This window comes from Zalophus californianus, chromosome 4, assembly GCF_009762305.2.
Source record: "Zalophus californianus isolate mZalCal1 chromosome 4, mZalCal1.pri.v2, whole genome shotgun sequence".
NCBI lineage: Eukaryota > Metazoa > Chordata > Mammalia > Carnivora > Otariidae > Zalophus > Zalophus californianus.
This window is the reverse complement of record NC_045598.1, coordinates 127019588-127045055: the sequence shown is the minus strand read 5'-3', so window position 1 is coordinate 127045055 and position 25468 is coordinate 127019588. Positions and strand designations below refer to the sequence as shown.

Here is a 25468-nt window from a genome sequence, read left to right as displayed (position 1 = left end):
AACACTGTGCGGCTGAGAATGGGCGATGCGGATGTATCCGCGACCCATGGAGCGGAAGGGACTGCACTTCCACTAACGGGATCGTCAGGTAGTCGGAGAAGTGGGAGCAGCGTAGCCTGGAGTCCTGTTCACCAGGTGGGAGTAAGGGTACCGGGGGGTCCTCCGCCCCGCAGCGGAGCCGCCCCGACGTGCCCGGCGCCGCAGGACGCCCGCCACGCCCCACGCCGCCCTGCAGGCGAACGCAGGAGGCGGTAAGGCCCCGCCGGGCCACCGTAGCGCTGCGGATCGGGCCTCTCCTCCCGCGCCGCCCTCCGCCCCCAGCCTCCCAGCGCCGCGGCAGCTCAGGGCAGGCAGCGCCGCCGCCGCCGCCGCCGCCGCCGCTTCCTCCTCTGCAGCCGTTCGGCCGCTGCGTGACGCGTCGTTTCCTCCCAACATGGCGGCCGGGGCAGGTCGGCGGTGATGGAGGCCAGTCCGCGGCCGCGGCGGGTGCTAATCCCCACAGTAGCCAGGGCAGCCGTGCTCTCTCCGGGCCTCTGAGCCGCCGTCGCCGCCTTGTCCCTCGGCTCCCGGCAGACGGCCGCCCGGGCTGGGCTCCCTCGCCGCCCCTGGGCCGGAGGGGCGAGTGAGGGGGGTGGCCGGGAAGCGACCCCAGGCCGGGAGAAGCGGCGGTCCGACGGGCGCGGCCCTCAAGGGGCGGCTTCTCAAGGGCTGGTGAAGACCTCCTCGCCCCTCGCCCTCACCGCGGCTGCTCCTACCTGCCCGTCCCTTCGTGATCCGGCCGCTGCCCTCCACGCCTCCTCTCCCCCACTTCCACCCCCTCTCCTTTCTCTCTTCTCTTCCTCCACCTCCTCCTCCTCCCCTCCAGCCGCCGGGAGCCGCGGGTCGGACGAGCCGCCGCCTCCTTCTCTGCGTCCATGTATGAGGGGAAGAAGACGAAGAACATGTTCCTGACCCGGGCCCTGGAGAAGATTTTGGCCGACAAGGAAGTGAAGAAGGCGCATCACTCCCAGCTGCGCAAAGCGTGCGAGGTGGCGTTAGGTGAGCGGGGAGGAGGCCCGGCGGGGCGGGGGGGGGGGGGGGGGGCGCGGCAGGCGTCGCGGGAGGTGGGGTCGTCTGGGGCTGTCCTAGGCCGGCGCCACTGCCCTCAGGGAGCCCTCGCGAAGCTCTTTGCTCCCCGGCTGGAGTTGACTGTAACTCGGCTGGATGTGGGGCAGAGGCAGGGTGGAGGAGGAAGGGCAGTTAGCTAGGCTCGGGGAACGCAGCAGGGCTTGGAATCGACTTGAGAGTATGAGATTTTGTTGGTGGACCGTGCGGTGCGGACAGGCTAGCACCCTTTGTGATGAGCAGAAGATGAGCTGTTGTTTATTAGCTTGGAAATTGAGGTAGAGCTGATTTGTCAAGATTGGGCGTGGGAAGGGTTCCGTATCGTAATTTTGATAACTTTGTCGTTTGGCGTGCTACTTTGGGAAGGTGGGCCGAAGTTGTTCCCTTGTTGACGGTCTTGATAAGGGGTCTGCAAGAGGTGTAGCCCATTCTGACATCTCTCCGCCTCCGCCACAGGAAAAACAGTGATGTTGTTATGTGACTGGGCTGACCTGGAAGAACAAGACCAGAGGTTAAGGGGTGGGGGTGGCGATATAAAAGCTAGGAAGGGAAGGACCTTCAAATATGCCGGCTTTAGTGACAAGGAAGGGAGGGTTTGAAATGGGGAAAATGAAAAAGACAATGACACCCACCAGCCACATGTCTGGACAGTGACAGCTGCTCTCAAGCTTGAATTCTGATTTATAGTTCAGACGGAGGAGATCTAGTGCATGGTAAATCCAAACAATACCTATAGTGAGGACAAGCAGATGAGGAATTGTTAAAGGGGGAACACTCATAGATCTGTTGCATCCATCAAAGATGAAATCGTTTAAGGAAAGACCGGGACATTTAACACAAACATGAATTCCTAATGCTTCTGTTTTTATTTTATAGTAGTGGAAATAGACTATATCAAATTGACAAGAAAATCAAGCTTGTTAAATGGGCTTTGGAAAAAAGAGTTCTTGAAGGGGGAAAAAAATCCAGAATAACTTAAATGTGTGTTAAAGGGTGAAGACAGGAAAGACCTTTTAATTATTAAAACAGAGTACTTTTTTTTTTTAAGATTTTATTTATTTATTTGACAGAGAAAGAGAGACACAGCGAGAGAGAGGGAACACAGCAGGGGGAGTGGGAGAGGGAGAAGCAGGCTTCCCGCCAAGCGGGGAGCCCAATGCAGGGCTCGATCCCAGGATTCTGGGATCATGACCCCAGCTGAAGGCAGATGCTTAACTGAGCCACCCAGGCACCCCTAAAATAGAGTACTTTTTTAAAACTTGCTACCATAAGCTATACTGTTTTTCTTTCTTTTTTAGATATTTTAAGGCGATGTTATGAAAAACATTACTGAAGAAATTTCATTAAAATATTTTTTGAATCTGTGGTATAGTGGCTTTAAGTTTAGTTTTTGACCCTTCATGAATCAGAAGTTCATCTTTTTATCCTTGTAGCTAATGAAAGACTGTTCCAGGTGGATGAGAAGACTTTGTATAGCGATAAAAATTGAATTTATCTAGGTCCTGAAAGGAGTAATTACTAAATTGGGGTGGGATGAGGGAAGAAATGATTTTGAGTTTTTAAAAGAATTATGTGCTTGCAGGTTAAAGAACTTATGAGATTCAAACTAAAGTTTTAGTTGAAACCAGATTTTCCATGTTAATTATATTTTTAGTATACTAAATAATGAGTATTAGACTGATGAAATGGAGTGTATTTTGTATACATATTTTTTTTTTTCCTCTCCAGAATGCCAATATAAGTTGAGTGTGTTTTAGTGGAGAGTTCTGTGGAAGGAGAATCTGGGATCTTGGGTTTAAATCCCAGTTTTAATTATCGTCAGGTTACATCCCCTCTAATGTGCCATGAGCACGAACACGGTTTGGTTAACTTGTGCACCGAGTATTCCTGCCCTTTATTGGCATCTTTAGAGGGCTTATGGCTTGGTCCTTGCCGTATCTAGATGTAGGAGCTACTTGTTAGTGTGTTAGGTGTAGTAGGAATTGTCTATTGCAGATTTTGCTGGTTTTACTTTTTTGCCTGCCTCTTCCATATAGTTAGCAGAAGCTAATTATGAGCAATGTGACTACCCAGGCAGGGGCTAGGCAATGCAATAGTTTTTTAAAGATGTATAAGGCTTTTTCTCACATTTTATAAAAGTTACATTTAGTCTCCCACAAAATCTCATTGAGCATTCTCAAGTGAATCCCTGATGGATGAACTTTGTTTCTTTCCTTCTAGTCATCCATCTACATTATCACAAACATAAATTGGTAGGAATAACCCCTTTCAGTTTTACAGAAAGTGTAACGTTTTACAGTAAGATGGTGTCTTCAAATATGTATTGTCCCTGGAAACTATTATAATAAATCTTTGCTCTTCATTATTGAGACTGCAGACCCACTTTGGTCTCTTGATAATCTGTGTGGCCATCAAGCAGGAATGGGAAGGTAAACGGGAATGGACTGGTTTGGTCATCCCTGATCTAGATTAGGTTGTGAGTGGGTAGGAGTTGGATGGTGGAAGCACAGAAGTGAGTGCTATAATCCTTCTAAATATATTTCCTAAATAACTCTTCTAAATACACCTGCCTGCATTCTTCCTCCTCCTCACCCCCAAATATTTATTGAGCACCTACCGAGGAGCTGAAGGGAGACAGGCAATAAACGGGAAAGTATATAGTATGTCAGACTTTTAATCCTTTTGTGTTTTAAAATCATTTTATTGGCAGGTGAGGAGATTTCAGAGCACTGGTATTCAAAATTCCCTTACCTTTTAACAATGGCCGGTTATAAATAGTTTTTCTGTAAATAATACTGATGAAATTATAGTTCATCATATATTCTTAAGAAAATGATATTTTTTTGGTTAAAGTAAAACTTTTAGCACACCTTATCAAGATTAGTGGAGATTTCACTTTATTAAAAACAAAATTCATCCGCAAAGATACTGCACACAGGAAATTTCATTTTATTGCATTCACAAAAAGAAAAATAATGAACACTTTAAAGGGTATGCAGATTATTTAAAATGATTATCAAATTATCTTACATTTCAGACTTTATTTTGAAGTAAAGAATGGTTAGGAAAAAAACAACCTTCACATCTACACTGTTAACAATCCGTGTGAGGCGCAGAGGGCCAAGGACAGCTCCAGGTTGCCCTCTCTTGGTACCTGCCCCCACTACAGTGCTCTGCAGCTAAGACAACTCAGCAGAGGGCTTCTAGGCTGCCCTAGCTTATCTTGATCCATTCCTGCTCTCTAGAATCCTGAATTAAAAATAGTCTGGCCATCTGCTGGCAGATGAGACAACAGCTGAGCTATTTTTAGTTTCAAAGAATTTAGGATTGTTGCAGGATGGGACTTGAAGGTAGCATTGTTTGTCTCATGGGGGAGGGTGCATTTGGGCCATATTCCAGTCAGGCCTCTACGTTTCAGGAGTTTCTTTGATTAGGGCTGTGACTAGCTCAACTTCTGTTTAAACATCAGATATTGACAAAGATATTCTGTAGATGTTAGGATGAACTAGTTCAAGGTTGGAAGCTGGCACTGATATGGAATTGGAGTGAAAAGGGTGACCACAAGAAGGTTTTAGAGGCAAGGGAGGCATGCAGGGACATTCATAAGGGTGGAATCCCTTGAGACATGGGAGAATGATAGAGAAAAAGAGGACTTGTGAGGGAAGTAATTTTTGCATCAGACAGTGTATGAATTTTGTTGTTTATCATATCCTAAAGTGATCCTACTTGATTTATTTTTTTATTTGTCTGTTAAACCCGTAGTTATAGTTACCCCAGAAATGTAAATATAATATTTAGTCTAAACAGTTACAGAACTTCTTTCTGTACCTCCAGTCCCACCCTTATTTTGGTTAGCAGTGTTATAAAAAGGGTTATGTGGGTGGAGGGGAATTGAGTGCTATTGACCTCAATTTTATGCTACTTTTGGTAATATCAATTTTTGTTACTCTTCACCTTTTATGGAAAAAAGTGATTTATTCCCCGATAATATTCTGCAGTGAACATTTTAATTATAATTTAAATCCATTAGCAAATCTCCTTTTAAACCTTCCTCGATATCTAAGGTAAAAGGTGTTTTCAGTAAGTCGGGCTGCCAGAATTTTTGAGATAGCTAGGAAAAAAGAGTAATGAAATGATTGATGAAAGATTCTGTTAAGTTTGAGTTGAAAAAATAAGTTTGGGTTTCAGTGTATATTCTTTCCATTGTGAAGATTTACAATGCACATTAATGTAGTTGAGATTCTGAGAAGTCTTCTAAGAAAGATATCTGCTCTGTTTTGCTTATTGAAGTTTTTCTTAATTTATTTGACCCTTTTCAGCGTCTGTTAACACTTCTGTGAAACAGAGGAAACATTGTTCCTTGGAATTTACTTTAGGACACTATTCAAGGGAAAGAAAGGCCCTAATTACTGATAAGGTAGAGCTCTAATACAGTAGATATAATAGCCCTACTTATAGATGAGACCATTCTCCAGATTAGTCATTGTGTTTTGGGAAAGTTCTGTTGACAGTGAAGGAAGAAGAAAAGTCAGAAACAAGGAGCAGTGGGGAAGAATGGTATCAGATCACAGGACTGTTTGCTTACTAGCTCGTTTCCCATCCCATCTAATGGCAAGCAACTGGTTGTCTCTCCTGATAATATTTAACTTGCAGAGAAACGTCTGTTGGTAATTGTTTTTTCAAAGCAGAATAAAAATGTATTGTGAATGGGAAATATTTGTCATACTATTCCTTACAAAGTTGAGGAGGGGATATTCGAAAAGGGAAAATATATGAAAAAATTACTGTCGTCATTCAAAGTTACATATGTTCTTTAGATATTGGTTGAGCTAGTGTGTGCCAGATATTCCAGTGCTGAGCATACCGCACTGATCCAAACATGCCTTCATGGAACTTACTTTCTAGTTCATTGAAGCTAACAGTAAAAAACAAAAACTAACGTGGATTGTCAGATTGTTATTTTCAGAATCAGTAGTTCAGAAGGGTAAAGGGAGAATGGCCCAGGAGTGCAATTTTACATAGGGTTGTTAGGAAAGGCCTTTCTATGAGGTGACATTTCAGCAGAGAAGTGGACAGAAGAGAGAGAGTCAGCCTTTTAAACACCTGGATGAAACAAATAGAGGTAACAGTAAGACAGGCGTATGGTTGGTGCTTTCCAGGTTGAAAGGTTTATGTGGTTGAGGGAGAGTAAGGGGGAGAGGAATGGGAGAGGAGAGCGACATTGGGATTTTATCGTATCTGTGATGGAAGCCACTGGAGAGTTTTGTATAAGAGAGTGATGTAGCAGATTTACATGTTAAAGGGCTCACTGGTAGTGATTTAGACTAGGCTGGTAGGGGGAGGAGTGAGAATTGGTTGCATTTGGAATATATTTTAAAGGAGTCCACAGGATTTGCTGATGGGTTGCTTGTATATGACAACAGTCTAGTAGCCAGAGCTATAGGGTTGTTAGAGAGGGCATTCACCATGATGAGGAACACCAGGAGAGAAATAACCTTTGGGAAATAAGTTGTTACAGTAAAATATTTTCATCCAACCCTTTATATGTATTTTGTAATTTTTTAATGATAGAATTTCCCGATTATATAATAGGATACTTTCTACTGAGAAAAGGACACAGTTAAAATAATAGGATATTTCCAACTGAGAATGTACAAAACAGTTTTAAATTTGAGTTGTTAGGTTTTTTCGATGAGGTTTTTTCCCTAAGAGAACGAACTTTCACGTAGTTAATAAACAACTGGCTTAGTCCCTTTTTGGGGTAGGATCTTTGCAGATTTAATTAGTTGAGGATCTCCAGATAAAATCATCTTGGATTTAGGGTGGGTCCTAAATCCAGTGACTAGTGTCCTTGTAAGTGGAGGGAGGGGACAGGTAGACAGTGAAGGAAGAAGGCCATGTGAAAATGGAGGTAGAAATTGGAGTTATGCTGCCGTAAATAAGCCAAGGAACGCCTGTAGTCACCAGAAGCTAGGAAGAGGCAAGAAAGATTCTTCCTGGAGCCTTCAGAGATAGTATAGGTCAGATATCTGGGCTCCAGAACTGTGAGAACAAATTTCTGTTGTTTTAAGTCACCAAGTTTGTGGTAATTTGTTAACGCAGCCCTAGAAAACTAATAAAAGTTCTCTTTATCCTAACTTTTCAGACCCAGTTTGATTTGAGCTTCCATTTATAGAGTATACCATGTATCTGTTGAAACAGTCAGATGCAGTCTTCGGCTGATTTGTTTTTCGTAAATCTAGAAAGTAGTTATTCTGAGGCTTTAGTGTGTGTGAGTCACTTGAAAAAGTTCTTTAAAAAAGGGTACTGAGACCAAGTATTTAAAAAGTTTGTGTTCTTTTAGTAGTTTTGTTTTGCTTAAATTTAGACTTGATAACTACATAGGTCTATATAGCCTATGTTATCTTATCATCCAGGAAAGATTGTGAAAAACAATCTAAAATATTTCATATCACAGTATTATTACCTCTGGCAGTATCTTTAGAAAAATTCACGTTGGGCATTTAATATTTTTCTCTCAACTTTGAATCACTTAATCAGCTGTTTAATAACTATCTATCTAGAACCTTGCTAAGGAAATAAAATAATCAATAAAAATATGAGCAGAGAAAGTAGATATCATGAAGGCCAAGTACTTTATTCAGAGGAGAATCCCAATGTCTTTACTCTGTTTGCTTTTAATTATACATAAGTCCAACAAATTTGGCAGTTTACTCTTTTAGTTTATTTATTTTTAAAGATTTTATTTATTTATTTGACAGAGAGAAAGCAAGAGCAGGAACACAAGCAGGGGGAGTGGGAGAAGGAGAAGCAGGCTTCCCACTGAGCAGGGAGCCCGAGGTGGGGCTCCATCCCAGGGCTCCATCCCAGGACTCCGGGATCATGACCTGAGCTGAAGGCAGATGCTTAACGATGAAGCCACCCAGGAGCCCCTTTTTGTTTGTTTTAAATAAACCTTTTCTTCAAACCATTTTCAAAAGTAAAACTGGGGAAAAAATCACCCATGATACTGTTAGGTGAAGATAGTCATTGCTAACTTTATAAAAAACAACTTTGTTGAGGTATAATTTACATAGTATATGTAATTAAGTTACATATATAATTAATTTAATTAATTTAATATTTAAATTTAATATAACTTTAAATTATTTATTTAAATAATTTCTCTACACTGAACATGGGGCCCAAACCAAGATCAAGAGTTACATGCTCTTCCGACTAAGCCAGTCAGGTGCCCCCAAATTCTGCCCATTTTAAATGTAATGATTTTTACTAAATTCATTGAGTTGTGCAGCCATAACCATAATCCAGTTTCAGAACACTTCCATTACCCCAGTAAGATCTCTAGTGCCTATTTACAGTTAATCCCTGGTATCACCCACAGCTCTAGGTATCCACTAATCTGCTTTCTGTGTCTAGATTAGCCTTTTCTGTATATTTCTTGTAAGTATCATCATATAGATACGGTCTTTTGTGTCTGGCTTCTTTCAGCATAATGTGTTTGAGGTTCATTCATGTTATAGCACATATTAATATTTTATTTCTTTTTATTAATGAATAGTATTCCAGAGTGTGGATGCACCACATTTTGTTTATTCACTAGTTGGTGGACATTTGGGTTGAATGAATAATGCTGCTGTGAATATTTGTGTGTAAGTCTTTATGTGGACCTAAATTTTTCTTTTGTATCATTAGTACCTAGGAGTAGAATTGTTGTGTCATATGATAAATCAGTGTTTAACTTTTTAAGAAACTAAGTTGTTCTCCAGAGTGGCTGCACCCTTTTATTTCCCCATCAGCAATGTAGGAGGGTTTCTCATACGTCCTTGCCAGCCAAAGATTATTACTGTCTTTTTTATTTTAGCCATCTAAAGATGAAGTGTTATTTCTTTGAAACACAATATTAACTTTTTGAGGTATTTTTTCCAGACTTTATTCTGACAACGCACCACACACACACAGATGTAGTCTTCAAAAATTGAGCTAGTTAATTTATAAGGCAATAGGAAGAAGGAAAAAGAAATAGCTTACATTTATCATTTACTGTATGCCAAGTTCTGTGCCAGTTACTTTGTTGTCTTTATCTCAGTTTGTCCTCCAGACAACCCTATATGTTTAGGTGCTATTATTATCTGCAGTTTGCAATTGAAGAAACTGAGCTTTAGAGCTTGTATTTGGTAGAATTAGAATATGAGTGAGTCTTTTTGGCCTAATGTGGCTGACCTGACCTGCACCCTTACACACAAATCTTTGTTTACAATTAACAAATTACAGAAAGGGAAAGAAGGGCCTCCATGGAAAGAGAGTTACTGTTAAGAAAGAAAGGGCAAAATACGTAACAAAGAAACAACTGTCTAACTGCAGTACAGAAAAATACTGCTCTCTTACATCTCAGTGACTCTCAAAGGTATTTAAAGGTATTTCTGTACTATATATTAATAATGGCATCTCTGAGTGTGTCATACAAAAAAAAAAACATTTTATTTTGTGTTCTGCCTAAGTCAGCCAGATTCATGTGTATTTCTGTGTATGTAAGATTTTAAACAAAATTTTAAAAATTTAAGCCATTTGGAAAATTAAACTGTCCTGTGACATTTTCCAAGGATTCTGGCAATCTTTTACGGTATCTGAGTGCCTCATCTTTTAAAAATATTCTTATTTTTTATCTTAATATTTTACAGCATTTTCAAATCATTTTAAGAATTGAAATAAAAACAAAATCTTATTAAAATGTTATAGGAAGTAAGCCTTTGTTACCTCAAAATAATTGGTTGTTTATGTTTATGGAGTTATGCTGCCATAAATAAGCCAGGGAACGCCTGTAGTCACCAGAAGCTAGAAGCAAGAAGGATTCTTCTGGAGCCTTCAGAGGTAGTATAGGTCAGATATCTGGACTCCAGAACTGTGAGAACAAATTTCTGTTGTTTTAAGTCACCAAGTTTGTGGTAATTTGTTAACGCAGCCCTAGAAAACTAATAAAAGTTCTCTTTATCCTAACTTTTCAGACCCAGTTTGATTTGAGCTTCTATTTATAGATATATGTGCTCCCATTCAACATATATGTGTTGAAACAGTCAAATGAGTCTCCATAAACTCAGTGGCTTTCATAAGTATATAATTATTATGGGGTGCCTGGGTGGCTCAGTTGGTTAAGTGTCCAACTCTTGATTTCAGCTCAGGTCATGATCTCAGGGTTGTGAGATCCAGCCCTGTGTAGGGCTCTGTACTCAGCAGGAGTCTGCTTGAAATTCTCTTTCTCCCTCTCTCCCACCCCCACCTGGCGTGCACTTGATCTCTCTCTAAAGTAAATAAAACTTAAATAAATGAATATAATTATTGTCTAATTGTCATCATTTTCTTTTTTTTTTTAAAGATTTTATTTATTTATTTATTTGAGAGAGAGAGAATGAGAGATAGCACGAGAGGGAAGAGGGTCACAGGGAGAAGCAGACTCCCTGCTGAGCAGGGAGCCCGATGCGGGACTCGATCCCGGGACTCCAGGATCATGACCTGAGCCGAAGGCAGTCGCTTAACCAACTGAGCCACCCAGGCGCCCCTGTCATCATTTTCAGTTGTATAGCCTCATCATCATTTCATGGGCATTTTCTATATATGTATTTTGTCTTCCTACCAAGCATTTTAATAATGTGTCCTGGTTTGTGTGTGTGTGTGTGTGGTTTTTTAAAGATTTTATTTATTTATTTGAGAGAGAGACAGAGATAGCACGATTGGGGAGGAGAGGGAGAAGCAGGCTCTCCCCGCTGAGTAGGGAGCCGGACGCTGGGCTCGATCCCAGGACCCCGAGATCATAACCTGAGCTGAAAGCACTTAACCCACTGAGCCACCCAGGCACCCCTGTGTCCTGTTGTAAAGTGTTTTTTGAGTTTAGGGACATTTACACTTAAATTCTGCTACACAGACTTTTCTTATATATATATTTTTATTAATCCCTGCCAAATTCATTGAGTGTTATGTATGCAGAATTATTTACAGTAAACACTAAGATTGAGTTTGCTGGGTTAGAGTGTGGTCATTTATGACTCTTGTTCCTTAGGTAGAATTGTCATAAATGTACTCTACCTGTGCTAGGTGCAAGTATACAGCCATCTGCTGAGGAAGACAGAGTATTCATTCTCTTTAGATTTATTGGTTTTGACCTATTTTTATGTAACCATTCCTTTTCATCTATCCTTTGCAATTTTTTTTTCTGTTCTAAAAGTAAAAAACAAAGACCTAAAACTCCCCTTTATAATCAGAATGTGTATACTTTTGTTTTCTATAGATTTTGACTTTTTTGGTGCTTATTTTCTTGAATTTATTAGGGTATAATAGGAGGTATTTAATAGATTCATTTTCTCCCTTTGAATTGATAGTCAGATGGTAAAAAGCAGTTAAGTTAAAAAGCATTTTATTACTTCTTACGTTATTGATCATTCTCAATTTTTATTTAGCATCGTACCTAACATGGTATCAGATAGGATTGATTAGTCCTCGCCTCTTATTTATTTTTTTATAATGTTGCTTCCCCCCAAATTTTAGTATTTTATTTTTTGTTCTTTAATGCTTACTTTTAGCATCTTATTAATATAATGCTTAGCCTTTCTTACCTTTTATTTTTATATATAAGATAAAATCTGTTATAGTTGGAAAGAAGTTGATTATTTTACCTATTTTGGGTTCTCATGCTTTATTCCCTAAATTTTAATTCTTACATAGTAATTGAGAATGTGTTTAATGCGTTGACAAGCCAGAGCTTATGTGTAATTTCTAATGTGCTTGTTCTATATTTAGAAATGAAAATGGGACCACATGCATCTTCTAATAGCAAATAAAAGTGTAAAAAAAAAGTGTATGTTTGATACCAGTTAATTAAATTAACAATTAAGACTTAATAATTAAGCTTTAAAATAATGTATCAGTGTCCAGAATAGGAATTTTATTATGAATAGAGAACAGACATTTTATAGTGAATACTATAAAACTTTAACTGTTTTTGCTACAAGATACATGGACAGAAATTAAACTTAATCAGAATGTATTTGTTGTTATAAATGCAATGATGAATTTCTGTGTTTGTTTATATGGAGTGAAAGTTACTTTATTCTCTTCTCACCCCAACCCCCATTTCTGTGGCTATTGGAGAAGACTCTTAAATGGCAAATTAGGAGGAAAGGTACCTTTTTTGGTTAATATGTAGCACACACTTCCCTTAAAAAGTCAACGAATATGCCAAAGTATGGTATCTTAAACTTCTGTATGTGATTATATATTCATCGAGTTATATTCCTTTTGAAATAGTTAAAACAAATATTTTTTCAGTTTATAATTTTCTTTTACATTTCAAAAAGCACACTTAACTTGATTAATATGCCAAAATCTGATTTCCCTATAAAAAAGTTAGGCATTCAAATTATCATCATTGTAATTATTTTTGTTTTGTTGGTTTTTCTTCGTTTGAATGAAAAATGTCTTTAGGAAAAATTAGTCTTTTGCTGTTATATTACTAAATTAAAGTCATATTTATGATTATTTATTGAGCAGTTTTAATTCTTAAATTGAATATCCCTTCAATTTTTTTAACACCCCCTCCTAAATGGTTTCTACCAATTTGGTCTCATTGAATACGACTTACAAAAAATATAAACAAATAAGTGGCATTGAGGACTCATCAATGAGATACTATGTTAGGCACTATGCTAATTTAAATTGAGAATGACTGATGGAACAAGATGTGATAAAATGCTTTTGAAAATGCTCATTGAAGCTTTCTGTCTTTAACATTTATTGAAGTTATGTGATCTTTGGCTAACAAATAAGAAACTTTGATTGCCACTCATGCATGCCTAATGCTATGATCTGTCATTAGTTTGCTTGACTAAAATTTCTTAAATGTAAAGTTTTTGTTGATTCATTAATGTCCCCAATTATTTTGTCTAGGATAGTCATGGTTAATAATTTGGCTTTCCAGGAGATGTGTAAGAAAATAAAAATATCTTTAAGTTTGGAAATTAAATGTCAAGAATGTTTGCTTTTCCTCAGTTTTCCATGTTTATTTTTTAAACTTTTATCCTGAAATTTTCACTTAAAAAATTATCACAATATTTCAGTTCCTTTTTTTGGAACCACTCCTTTTACATTCATTTCCTACCTGATCTTCCTTATCTCTCTTCCTCTTCCTTTTCAAACCTCGGAATCTTATGAGCATTGATATATTAATCCATTCTTGATTCATAAAAACATATTTTAGAGAAATTGAGGCAATTTAAAAATCATCAGAAAGCGAACCAGGCACCTGGTTAATATCCCTTGATGTGACCTCCCAAATAACCACTAAATTGTGGAAATGGAAGAAAATTCACTACATTGTGGAAAAGCCAGATTAATGGCAATCTGTTTCTAGATCTGGAAGGAATGAGAAGAAGCTAAAAGGATGAGAGATATCCTTGATATCTAACAAAGCTGTCAAACATAGGGATAATTCTTTTTTCCTAAATGAAAAAAAGCTTAATTTGAAATGGTGAACAAAGTAATAATCGGAGACATATTGAAATGGCTGCACTAAAAAAACACCTGTTCATGCAAACTACCATATTCTAGGAAGAAAGAAACTTAAAGAGATTCTTACAAGTTTCAATCTATGGATATTCTTTAAAATTAAGGATAAAAAAATAAATCCCATAAATACCTAGGCAGAGAAAATAAGCTACCAAAGAAGGAATTGGAATCTTCCAAAGAAGGAATTGTAAGATTGCAAGGAAGAGTTTTACCTTAGGTAAACCTAAGTAATAGGAATTTGCTGAAAATGATAGAACAGCAGCAGCAACTCTGCTAATAAAGTCAGATATACTGTTGCACATCTTTTTGGTTTTTTTCGATCTGTGCCTTATCCTGCTTCTGAGTTGTTTTTCCTTGTTCCCTTTCTTTCCTCTCCTTTCCGTCTCCTTCATCTATCCACTCCTTTCTCTCATCCCTTTTACTTCAAATATTTTTCTTCCCTTCAAATAACATCTAAAAATTTTTAGAAAATAGGGGCACCTGGGTGACTCAGATGGTTAAGCGTCTGCCTTTGGCTCAGGTCATGATCTCCAGGTACTGGGATCAAGCCCCATGTCAGGCTCCCAGCTCAGTGGGGAGTCTGCTTCTTCCTCTCCCTCTGCCTCTCCCCCTGCTTGTGCTCTCTCTGTCACTCTCTCTCAAATAAATAAGTAAAATCTTTTAAAAAATAGAAAATAATCAGACACATTGTGAAGATATCTGTACAGATTTATCCATCATTGTACTCTTTATGATTACTAAAAGTTGAAAGCAAGTTGTCAACAATATGGGATGGGTTAAATAAATAATGGTATTTGGAATACTGCAAAGCACTGAATAGTGACATGCTGGAAATATATTCATTGATTTAGAAAGATAAATGAGTGGAAATACATAAAAGCTATATAATCTGTTATATAATTATGTGATAGTATTAATTTGAACAAGTATATATAGGTATGCATAGAAAAAGTGTTGCAAATATAAGGAAATTTTGACAAATATATTGAGAGACCTGTTTCATTGTCTTGTTTTGCAGTAGAACTACGATGTATCTATAAGGTTGTTAGAGAAGTATATGTCATTGAAGAGTCTATATGCCTCTATGGAACTTCTGTATCATGCAAAAATACTGTTTTCCTCTCCAAGCCTGTGGTATTTAAATGTAGAGAAAGGGAGGAGAAAGAAAAAAAAAAAAACCCACAAAGATAAGTAGTGGCCTTCATATTGAAGTAAAAAATAAAACCAAGAAAGAAGGTGGAGGATATCAAAGCTAACTGATTGAATGATAGTCACATTTATTTACCACCATGTCAGCCTGGTAGTAAACACAGGGACAGTTTAAATGTGTCTTTTGTATTGCTTAGAGATACCTAGTTATCAATTAAAAATGGATTGTATCCTAGGCTTCATCACTTACAGGCTTCTGACAACAAGAAAGAAATTTTTTCAGTACCGTCATGCTCTTTCTCATTTTGATTACTTGAATGGAGAGAGAATAACTGGTCTCAAACAGACTTTTGACTAGGCACTACTTATAATTTCTGTCTTTGGTTATCTAAGTATCATATGAGAATTAAAAGTCTTAGAAAACTCCTTTGGTTGCTGTATCTTTGAAAACACAAAGGAAACCTTAGTTTTCACCTCAGATAAACCCTAAGCCAAGAAAAGTTTACAGGCTTTAGAAGATCTCCTCTCCATGTATGTAGCCATTGTAGCCTTCTCAACCCATTTAGTAAAGGGCTGAAAATTGATTGAAGAATAGAGGTTTCTTGATGTTTATAAAAAAGTCCATTAGTGTTAACTGGTATTAGTGTTAACTGGTATAGACTTAGTCTTGCAAATTCTTGGGTCTACATCTTTTCTGGAATTGAATACCACGTTCTTTTCAATTACAGCTGACCTTTGAACAAGGTGGGAATTGAGGACACTGACACCCCTGCACAGTCAAAACTCTCCAGAAACTTTACTAATAGCTTACTGTTGGCTGGAAGCCTTACTGATAGCATAAACAGTTGACTAAAACATATTTTGTGTGTGAAATGTATCATACTGTTTTCTTATGATAAAGTAAGCTAGAAAAAAGAAAATGTTGAGAAATGCATTAGAGAAAATACATTAAAGTACCCCCCAGAGCAGCGCCCACCCTGCCCTCTAGGTGTGTTTTTCTGCTTCAGCATGGCCTCTTGCCTGCCAGCCATGGTGCTTGACCCAGCTCAGCACTCAGGGCAGCTCACAGCTCTGCCTGGTCCTGGGCCACGGGGGAGAGGCGGGTGGCTGCTCACTGTCTGAGCAGGCCTCCCTTTAGTACTTAGAGGACAAGGGGCATGACCTGTGTGCCAGTTGTCTTCCATTCAGTCCTGTGGTGACTGGGGTGGGCAGTTGTAAATAAATGCTCTGTGGCTTTTGCTGTCAATTCTCAACAAAACAAAATAAAACCAGTATTAAGTGGGCCTGGGCATTTTAAACTCCTGTTGTTCAAGAATCAACTATACATAGAATCTCATTTATTTCTTCCTATTCCAGTTGAGTCACAAAATAACGCTGTTAGTTGTAGATGTTGTTATTCTCTTTTATTGATAAATGCTTGCCTAAAAGCAGTGAGCTAAAATTTGTGTTCATTCTATTGTAATGCAGTTACAACTTGGTTAGTCTTGAGCTGATAACTTCTGTGTTCTTTCTCTTCTTCACCCATTGGTAAATTTCTCCTCAAAAATCTTCTCTCATACCAATTCAATATTTATTTGCATTTATAATTATAATTTAATTGCATTTATTTGCAGATAATGTTTGGGAATATTAAACATATTAGTTACTCATGTGTTGGTGCTGTCCTTAGATTTCTGGAAAATGTTTTCTTGGCTTCACCATCAACCTGAGTTTTACCTATTGAGAGAATGAGAGATTTGACTGAAAAAGAAGAGAGAATGGATTAATTTTGGAACACGGGACATTATAGAACTGGGACAGGCCTGAAACAAGCTCCTTTACATAACCTACACATAGCATGATTGTGGGTAAGAAAGAATAGATAGAAAGGTGCAGAATGGTGAAGTGAGAAAGTATTAAAAACAAGCTTTACTTTGCTGCACAACATATACTATTTAAAATATGTCAGCATGTTTTAAAGTTTGTTGGTGATAGCTTGTTTTTTGTGTTTGGGGGGAAAATGCTAATTATTAGCTATTTTCTGTTAAAAAGGTAAATTAGTGGATTTTACCTATGTGGCTGTTTTGGGACTACCTAATATTTTGTGTATTAAAATTTGTCATTGTGAACTGTTGATTTTGCCACATGGTTAAAAGCCAGGGTTATTAACCTGCATTAATAAACGTTTATTGAACACCGTCAGTGTGTCTTTTAATTTTATTAGATACTGTGGATGCTAGAGATCATGTATGGCCCTTGCCTTCAAGCAGCTTTTAGTGTTCTTGGGGGAAATAGATTGTAATAAACAGATGTTATAGGTGATACATATGTGCTATTGTAGACACATATAAAATTGATGGAAACCCATCAATGCTGCTAATGTAGACATATATACAATTGATGGAAACCCAAAGGAAGAATTGATCAGTTCTTTCCAAGAGTAGTGGTTTTGTGAGACCATGTATCAGGTATAGCTTTATAGTGGAATCTACTTTAGACCTCAGGCTTGCAAGATCACTAGATGACTGTACTGTGGAAGAACATTATAGACAGAATGAGTTGCTTGAGCATAGATGTATGAGTTAGTATCGCTATCCCTTGGGAAATGCAGGAAGTTCAGTGTGACTGTAGGATGTAGTTTGATAGAGTGGATAAGGAGAGAAAGGAGTCTGGGGAAGACAGCAGGGGGCAGAAGATCTTTTATACCATGCTAAGGAGTTTAGACTTTTTCTTAAATAGACTGTAGAGTGCCAAGCAAAGGAGTGAAGTGATGGTGTTGCAGTTCAGAAAGATCACTATTGGCATTATGAAAAATAAATTGCTAGGATTCAGAACTGTAGGCAGTAAGACCATTATGCGTGTGTGTGTGTGTGTGTGTGTGTGTGTGTGTGTATAAAACATTTAATTTTATTTAAATTCAATAAAATCTTTAAAAATAAATAAATTCAATTAATTAACACATAGTACATTGTTAGTTTCAGAGCTAGAGTTAGGGGTTCATTGGTTGCATATAACACCCAGTGCTCATTACATCATGTGCCCTCCTTAATGCCCATCACCCAGTTACCCCATCCCCCCACCTACCTCCCCTCCAGCAACCCTCAGTTTGTTTCCTGAGATTGATAGTCTCTTATGGTTTTATTTCCCTTTTTGATTTCATCTTATTTTTCCCTCCCTTCCCCTGTGATCCTCTGTTTTGTTTCTTAAATTCCCCATATGAGTGAAATCATATGGTATTTGTCTTTCTTTGATTGACTTACTTCATTTAGCATAGTACCCTGTAGTTCCATTCACTGTTGCAAATGGTAAGGATTTCATTTTTTTGATGGCTGAGTAATATTCCATTGTACACGTATACCACATTTTCTTTATCCATTCATCTGTTGAGGGACATCTAGGCTTTTCCCGTAGTTTGGCTATTGCAGACATTGCTGCTATAAACATTGAGGTGCAGATGTCCCTTTGGATCACTATGTTTGTATCCTTTAGGTAGTGCAATTGCTGGCTCATAGGGTAGTTCTATTTTAACTTTTTTGAGGACCCTCCATACTGTTTTCTGGAGTGGCAGCACCAGTTGGCATTCCCACCAGCAGCGTAAGAAGGTTCCCCTTTCTCCATATCCTCTCCAACATTTGTTGTTTCCTGACTTTTTAATTTTAGCCATTCTGACCAGCATGAGGTGTTACCTCATTGTGGTTTTGATTTGTATTTTCCCAATGCTGAGTGATGTTGAGCCTTTTTTCATGTGTCTCTTGGCCATTTGTTATGTCTTCTTTGAAGAAATGTCTGCTCATGTCTTCTGCCCATTTAGTAAGACCATTATATTAATAACTGTTGGTAGAGTCCAGATTTGAAGAAGCAGGGGCATGAGCTTGGGGCCCATATGGAGAGCTTAGATCTCAGCAAATCAGCAGGACTTCACAACGGGTGTGAGAAGTGAGGGAAAGGAAGGCATTTAGGATAATTGAGGTTTCTAATGTGATTTTGGGCTATTGGATCCATTTACCAAGGAAATGACCACATTTAAGAGAAGGAGTTGAAGAATATGGATTCAGTTTTGGTTAAGTTGATTTCGAGGTACATGTGGGACATCTAAATAAAGATGCTTAGTTGACAGTTGTTTATAACATGACAAAAGCTGAGGAGAGAGAGAGCTGAGCTGTAGATAGAGGTTTAGGTATTACCAGCATATAGTTAGCCACTTAGGTCCTTTTGGAGAAAAGGAGATGTATATTAAATTACCCAGTAAATTGCTCTCATTTATTTCTTTCTTCAGGAAACATTTGTTAAGGACCTGTTTGTTCCAGATTTTATGCTAAGCCTGAGTAATATAAAGATCTAAAGGATGGCCTTTGCTGTTAAGGAGCAAATTGAGAGAGATGAACACATGAAGTAATTTCAGTATAAGAAGATAGGTGTTGATAATGATAACCAGAGAGGCTATGGAAATAACTGTAATTCTCTTAGCCTGGAAGTGCAGGGGGAGACTTCTTAGAAATGACAGCTATTTATTCTAGAAGGATGAATATGTGTTAGGAAAAAAATGGGTGAGTGAAAACTATTCTTGGGAAGGAGGAGTATCATTAGCTAAGGCATGAGTAGCTGAAAAAACACGAAGTTTGGGAGAGTTACCCAGAAACTTGGCATGTTAAGAGTCTTAAGTGTGAGGCAGGAATGGTAGGAGATGAGGCTTGTGGGCAGTATTATAGGTGATGGTAAGCATGGACAGAAAACTACTGAAAGATTTTTAGCTGGGAGCGACATAAAACATGTAACTGAACCAGTCTTAAAAGGTACCTGCCAGGCAAATTCGTGGTGGGGGTAGAATTCCAGGCAGAGAATGTAGTTTGAGCAAAAAGCCTGGAGGTGTGGGTTAACAGGTCACTTCCGGGGATTTAGAGTGTTCTTTTAATATTGGAGTGTGGAATACAAGGAAGGGGAAGGGCATGCAGAGAGATGAGAGTAGTTGAAGGGGTCAAATCTTGGAGGGTCTTGTGCCAAAGAGCTTGAAATTTATCCTGCCAACGATCACTCTGGCACTAATGTAGTAGGGCTCAAGAAGAGAGATGAGGAATCAGTAGGCCTGATGAGAGATAAGAGCCTGACTTAAAGATGTAACAGAAGGAATAGAGAAATCAGATTCAAGGAATTACAACTGTTCTCATCCTTGGCTATAGTCCAAGAGCACCTGTGAAGTGTCTTAAAAATGAAATCAGCTGCATCACAATACTGGCGATCCTGTTTACTAAGTCTGGGCATGGGCCTGAGCATCTTATTTTGCTTTTTAATTTTGTATTTTACATTAATATAAGTAAAACTGAATTTTTGTGTGTGTGTACAGTTATAAGAATTTTAAAACGTGAAGATTTATGTAAGCTCTACCACAGTTAAGATTATCAAATAGTTACAGCATCCCAAAAAAACTGTTGCTACTTCCTTGTAGTCACAGACTTCTCCCCATTTTTAATCCCTGACAATCACTGCTCTGTTCTATGTCACTATAATTTTGTCTTTTTGAGAATGTCACATACATCAGATCATATAGTATGTAAGCTTTGAATTTGGCTTTTTTCATTCAGCGTGTCTTTGAGATTCATCCAAGTTGCTACGTGTATTAAAAGTCTGTTCCTTTTTATTGCTGAGTAATAGTCCATTGTATCCAGGTACTACAGTTTATCTGTCACCCATTGACAAAGGAAATTGAGTTGTTTCCGGTTTTTGTTAGTATGACTAGAGCTGCTGTAAACATTCATGTATAGATTTTTATTTGAACATAAGTTTTCATTTCTCTAGGGTAGGTACCCAGGAGTGGGGCTGCTGGGTCATATGGTAAGTATATGTTTAACTTTATGAGAAACTTTCAGACTGTTTTCCAGAGTGGCTATATCATTTCACATTTTCATCATCATGGTTGGACAGTTCCAGTTGCTCCATATTTTCACTAGCTCTTGTTGGTCTCTATATTTTAACTGTTTTTAAACTATTTTAATAGGTGTGTAGTAGTATCTCATTATGGTTCTCATTTAATTTTCTTTTTTTAAATTTGTTTATTGTTATGTAAATCACCATACATTACGTCATTGGTTTTTGATGTAGTGTTCCATGATTCATTGTTTGTGCATAACACCCAGTGCTCCATGCAGAATGTGCCCTCTTTAATACCCATCACCAGGCTAACCCATCCCCCCACCCCCCTCCCCTCTAGAACCTTCAGTTTGTTTTTCAGAGTCCATCATCTCTCATGGTTCGTCTCCCCCTCTGACTTACTCCCCTTCATTCTTCCCCTCCTGCTATCTTCTTTTTTTTTCTTAACATATATTGCATTATTTGTTTCAGAAGTACAGATCTGTGATTCAACAGTCTTCCACAATTCACAGCGCTCACCATAGCACATACCCTCCCCAATGTCTATCACCCAGCCACCCCATCCCTCCCACCCCCCCACCACTCCAGCAACCCTCCGTTTGTTTCCTGAGATTAAGAATTCCTCATATCAGTGAGGTCATATGATCCATGTCTTTCTCTGATTGACTTATTTCACTCAGCATAACACCCTCCAGTTCCATCCATGTCGTTGCAAATGGCAAGATCTCATTCCTTTTGATGGCTGCATAATATTCCATTGTGTATATATACCACTTCTTCTTTATCCATTCATCTGTCGATGGACATCTTGGCTCTTTCCACAGTTTGGCTATTGTGGACATTGCTGCTATAAACATTGGGGTTCACGTACCCCTTTGGATCACTACATTTCTATCTTTGGGGTAAATACCCAGTAGTGCAATTCCTGGATCATATGGTAGCTCTATTTTCAACTATTTGAGGAACCTCCATACTGTTTTCCAGAGTGGTTGCACCACCTTGCATTCCCACCAACAGTGTAGGAGGGTTCCCCTTTCTCCGCATCCCCGCCAACATCTGTCGTTTCCTGACTTGTTCATTTTAGCCATTCTGAACTGGTGTGAGGTGGTATCTCATTGAGGTGTTGATTTGGATTTCCCTGATGCCGAGCAATGTTGAGCACTTTTTCATGTGTCTGTTGGCCATTTGGATGTCTTCTTTGGAAAAATGTCTATCCATGTCTTCTGCCCACTTCTTGATTGGATTATTTGTTCTTTGGGTGTTGAGTTTGATAAGTTCTTTAGAGATTTTGGATACTAGCCCTTTATCTGATACGTCATTTGCAGATATTTTCTCCCATTCTGTCGGTTGTATTTTGGTTTTGTGGACTGTTTCTTTTGCTGTGTAAAAGCTTTTTATCTTGATGAAATCCCAATAGTTCATTTTTGGCCTTGCTTCCCTTGCCTATGGCAACGTTTCTAGGAAGAAGTTGCTGCGGCTGAGGTCGAAGAGGTTGCTGCCTGTGTTCTCCTTTAGGATTTTGATGGACTCCTGTCTCACGTTGAGGTCTTTCAACCATTTGGAGTCTATTTTTGTGTGTGGTGTAAGGAAATGGTCCAGTTTCATTCTTCTGCATGTGGCTGTCCAATTTTCCCAACACCATTTGTTGAAGAGACTGTCTTTTTTCCGTTGGACATTCTTTCCTGCTTTGTCAAAGATGAGTTGACCATAGAGTTGAGGGTCCATTTCTGGGCTCTCTATTCTGTTCCACTGATCTATGTGTCTGGTTTTGTGCCAGTACCATACTGTCTTGATGATAACAGCTTTGCAATAGAGCTGGAAGTCCGGAATTGTGATGCCGCCAGCTTTGCTTTTCTTTTTCAATATTCCTCTGGCTATTCGGGGTCTCTTCTGGTTCCATACAAATTTTAGGATTATTTGTTCCATTTCTTTGAAAAAAGTGGTTGGTATTTTGATGGGGATTGCATTGAATGTGTAGATTGCTCTGGATAGCATTGACATCTTCACAATGTTTGTTCTTCCAATCCATGAGCATGGAACATTTTTCTATTTCTTTGTGTCTTCTTCAATTTCTTTCATGAGTATTTTATAATTTTCTGAGTACAGATCCTTTGCCTCTTTGGATAAATTTATTCCTAGGTATCTTATGGTTTTGGGTGCAGTTGTAAATGGGATCGACTCCTTGATTTGTCTCTCTTCTGTCTTGGTGGTGGTGTATAGGAATGCCACTGATTTCTGTGCATTGATTTTATATCCCGCTACTTTACTGAATTCCTGTATGAGTTCTAGCAGTTTTGGGGTGGAGTCTTTTGGGTTTTCCACATACAGTATCATACCATCTGCAGACACTGAGAGTTTGACTTCCTCTTTGCTGATTTGGATGCCTTTGATTTCTTTTTGTTGTCTGATTGCTGTGGCTAGGACTTCTAATACTATGTTGAAGAGCAGTGATGATAGTGGACATCCCTGCTGCGTTCCTGACCTTAGGGGAAAAGCTCTCAGCTTTTCCCCATTGAGAATGATATTCGCTGTAGGTTTTTCATAGATGGCTTTTATGATATTGAGGTATGTACCCTCTATCCCTATATTCTGAAGAGTTTTGATCAAGAAAGGATGCTGTACTTTGTCAAATGCTTTTTCTGCGTCTATTGAGAGGATCAAATGATTCTTGTTCTTTCTTTTGTTAATGTATTGTATCACGTTGATTGATTTGCGGATGTTGAACCAGCCTTGCAGCCCAGGGATAAATCCCACTTGGTCATGGTGAATAATCCTTTTAATGTACTGTTGGATCCTATTGGCTAGTGTTTTGGTGAGAATTTTTGCATCCATGTTCATCAAGGATATTGGTCTGTAGTTCTCCTTTTTGATGGGGTCTTTGGTTTGGGGATCAAGGTAATGGTGGCTTCATGAAATGAGTTTGGAAGTTTTCCTTCCATTTCTATTTTTTGGAACAGTTTCAGGAGAATAGGTATTAATTCTTCTTTAAATGTCTGATAGAATTCCCCTGGGAAGCCATCTGGCCCTGGGCTTTTGTTGGGAGATTTTTGGTCCTGCTTCAATTTCCTTAGTGGTTATAGGTCTGTTCAGGTTTTCTATTTCTTCCTGGTTCAATTTTGGTAGTTGATACATCTCTAGGAATGCACCCATTTCTTCCAGGTTATCTAATTTGCTGGCATAGAGTTGCTCATAATATGTTCTTATAATTGTTTGTATTTCTTTCGTGTTGGTTGTGATCTCTTCTCTTTCATTCATGATTTTGTTGATTTGGGTCCTTTCTCTTTTCTTTTTGATAAGTCTGGCCAGGGGTTTATCAATCTTGTGAATTCTTTCAAAGAACCAGCTCCTAGTTTCGTTGATATGTTCTACTGTTCTTTTGTTTTCTATTTCATTGATTTTGCTCTGATTTTTATTATTTCTCTTCTCCTGCTGGGTTTAGGCTTTATTTGCTGTTCTTTTTCTAGCTCCTTTAGGTGTAGGGTTAGGTTGTGTATTTGAGACCTTTCTTGTTTCTTGAGAAAGGCTTGTATTGCTATATACTTTCCTCTTAGGACTGCCTTTGCTGTATCCCAAAGATTTTGGACAGTTGTGTTTTCATTTTCATTGGTTTCCATGAATTTTTTTAATTCTTCTTTAATTTCGTGGTTGACCCATTCATTCTTTAGTAGGATGCTCTTAATCCTCCATGTATTTGAGTTCTTTCCGACTTTCCTCTTGTGATTGAGTTCTAGTTTCAAAGCATTGTGGTCTGAAAATATGCAGGGAATGATCCCAGTCTTTTGGTACCGCTTGAGACCTGATTTGTGACCTAGGATATGATCAATTCTGGCGAATTTCCATGGGCACTAGAGAAGAATGTGTATTCCGTTGCCTTGGGATGGAATATTCTGAATATATCTGTGAAGTCCATTTGGTCCAGTGTTTCATTTAAAGTCTTTATTTCCTTGTTGATCTTTTGCTTAGATGATCTGTCCATTTCAGTCAGGGGGTGTTAAAGTCCCCCACTATTATTGTATTGTTGTCAATGTGTTTCTTTGCTTTTGTTATTAATTGCCTTATATAATTGGCTGCTCCCATGTTAGGGTCATAGATATTTACAACTGTTAGGTCTTCTTGTTGGATAGACCCTTTAAGTAGGATATAGATAGTGTCCTTCATCTCTTATTACAGTCTGTTTTAAAATCTAATTTGTCTGATATAAGGATTGCCACCCCAGCTTTCTTTTGGTGTCTATTAGCAATGTAAATGGTTTTCCACCCCCTCACTTTCAATGTGGAGGTGTCTTTGGGTCTAAAATGAGTCTCTTGCAGACAGCGTATCGATGGGTCTTGTTTTTTAATCCAATCTGATAGCCTGTGTCTTTTGATTGGGGCATTTAGCCCATTTACATTCAGGGTAACTATTGAAAGGTATGAATTTAGTGACATTGTATTGCCTGTAAGGTGACTGTTACTGTATATTGTCTCTGTTCCTTTCTGGTCTATGCTGCTTTTAGGCTCTCTGCTTAGAGGACCCCTTTCAATATTTCTTGTAGGGCTGGTTTTGTGTTTGCAAATTCCTTTAGTTTTTGTTTGTCCTGGAAGCTTTTTATCTCTCCTTCTATTTTCAGTGACAGCCTAGCTGGATATAGTATTCTTGGCTGCATATTTTTCTCATTTAGTGCTCTGAAGATATCATGCCAGTCCTTTCTGGCCTGCCAGGTCTCTCTGGCTAGGTCTGTTGCCAATCTAAATGTTTCTACGATTGTAGGTTACATATCTCTTCTCCCGAGCTGCTTTCAGGATTTTCTCTTTGTCTCTGAGACTTGTAAGTTTTA

At 38.7% G+C, this 25468-nt stretch overlaps 1 protein-coding gene across 3 annotated transcripts in view; it reads left to right on the top strand.

Annotated features, from left to right (window-relative positions):
* Positions 1-589: 589 nt before the first annotated feature.
* The window catches only part of ARFGEF1 (ADP ribosylation factor guanine nucleotide exchange factor 1), a 147378-nt gene continuing 122499 nt past the window's right edge, over positions 590-25468 (top strand). For 2 of the 3 annotated variants that reach the window (XM_027596724.2, XM_027596715.2), the window contains exon 1: positions 590-1038. In XM_027596724.2, coding sequence (XP_027452525.1) covers positions 915-1038 — 124 coding nt within the window. In that variant the 5' untranslated portion in view covers positions 590-914. The remainder of the gene's footprint in view (positions 1039-25468) is intronic. The other variant, XM_027596708.2, reaches the window with a different exon arrangement.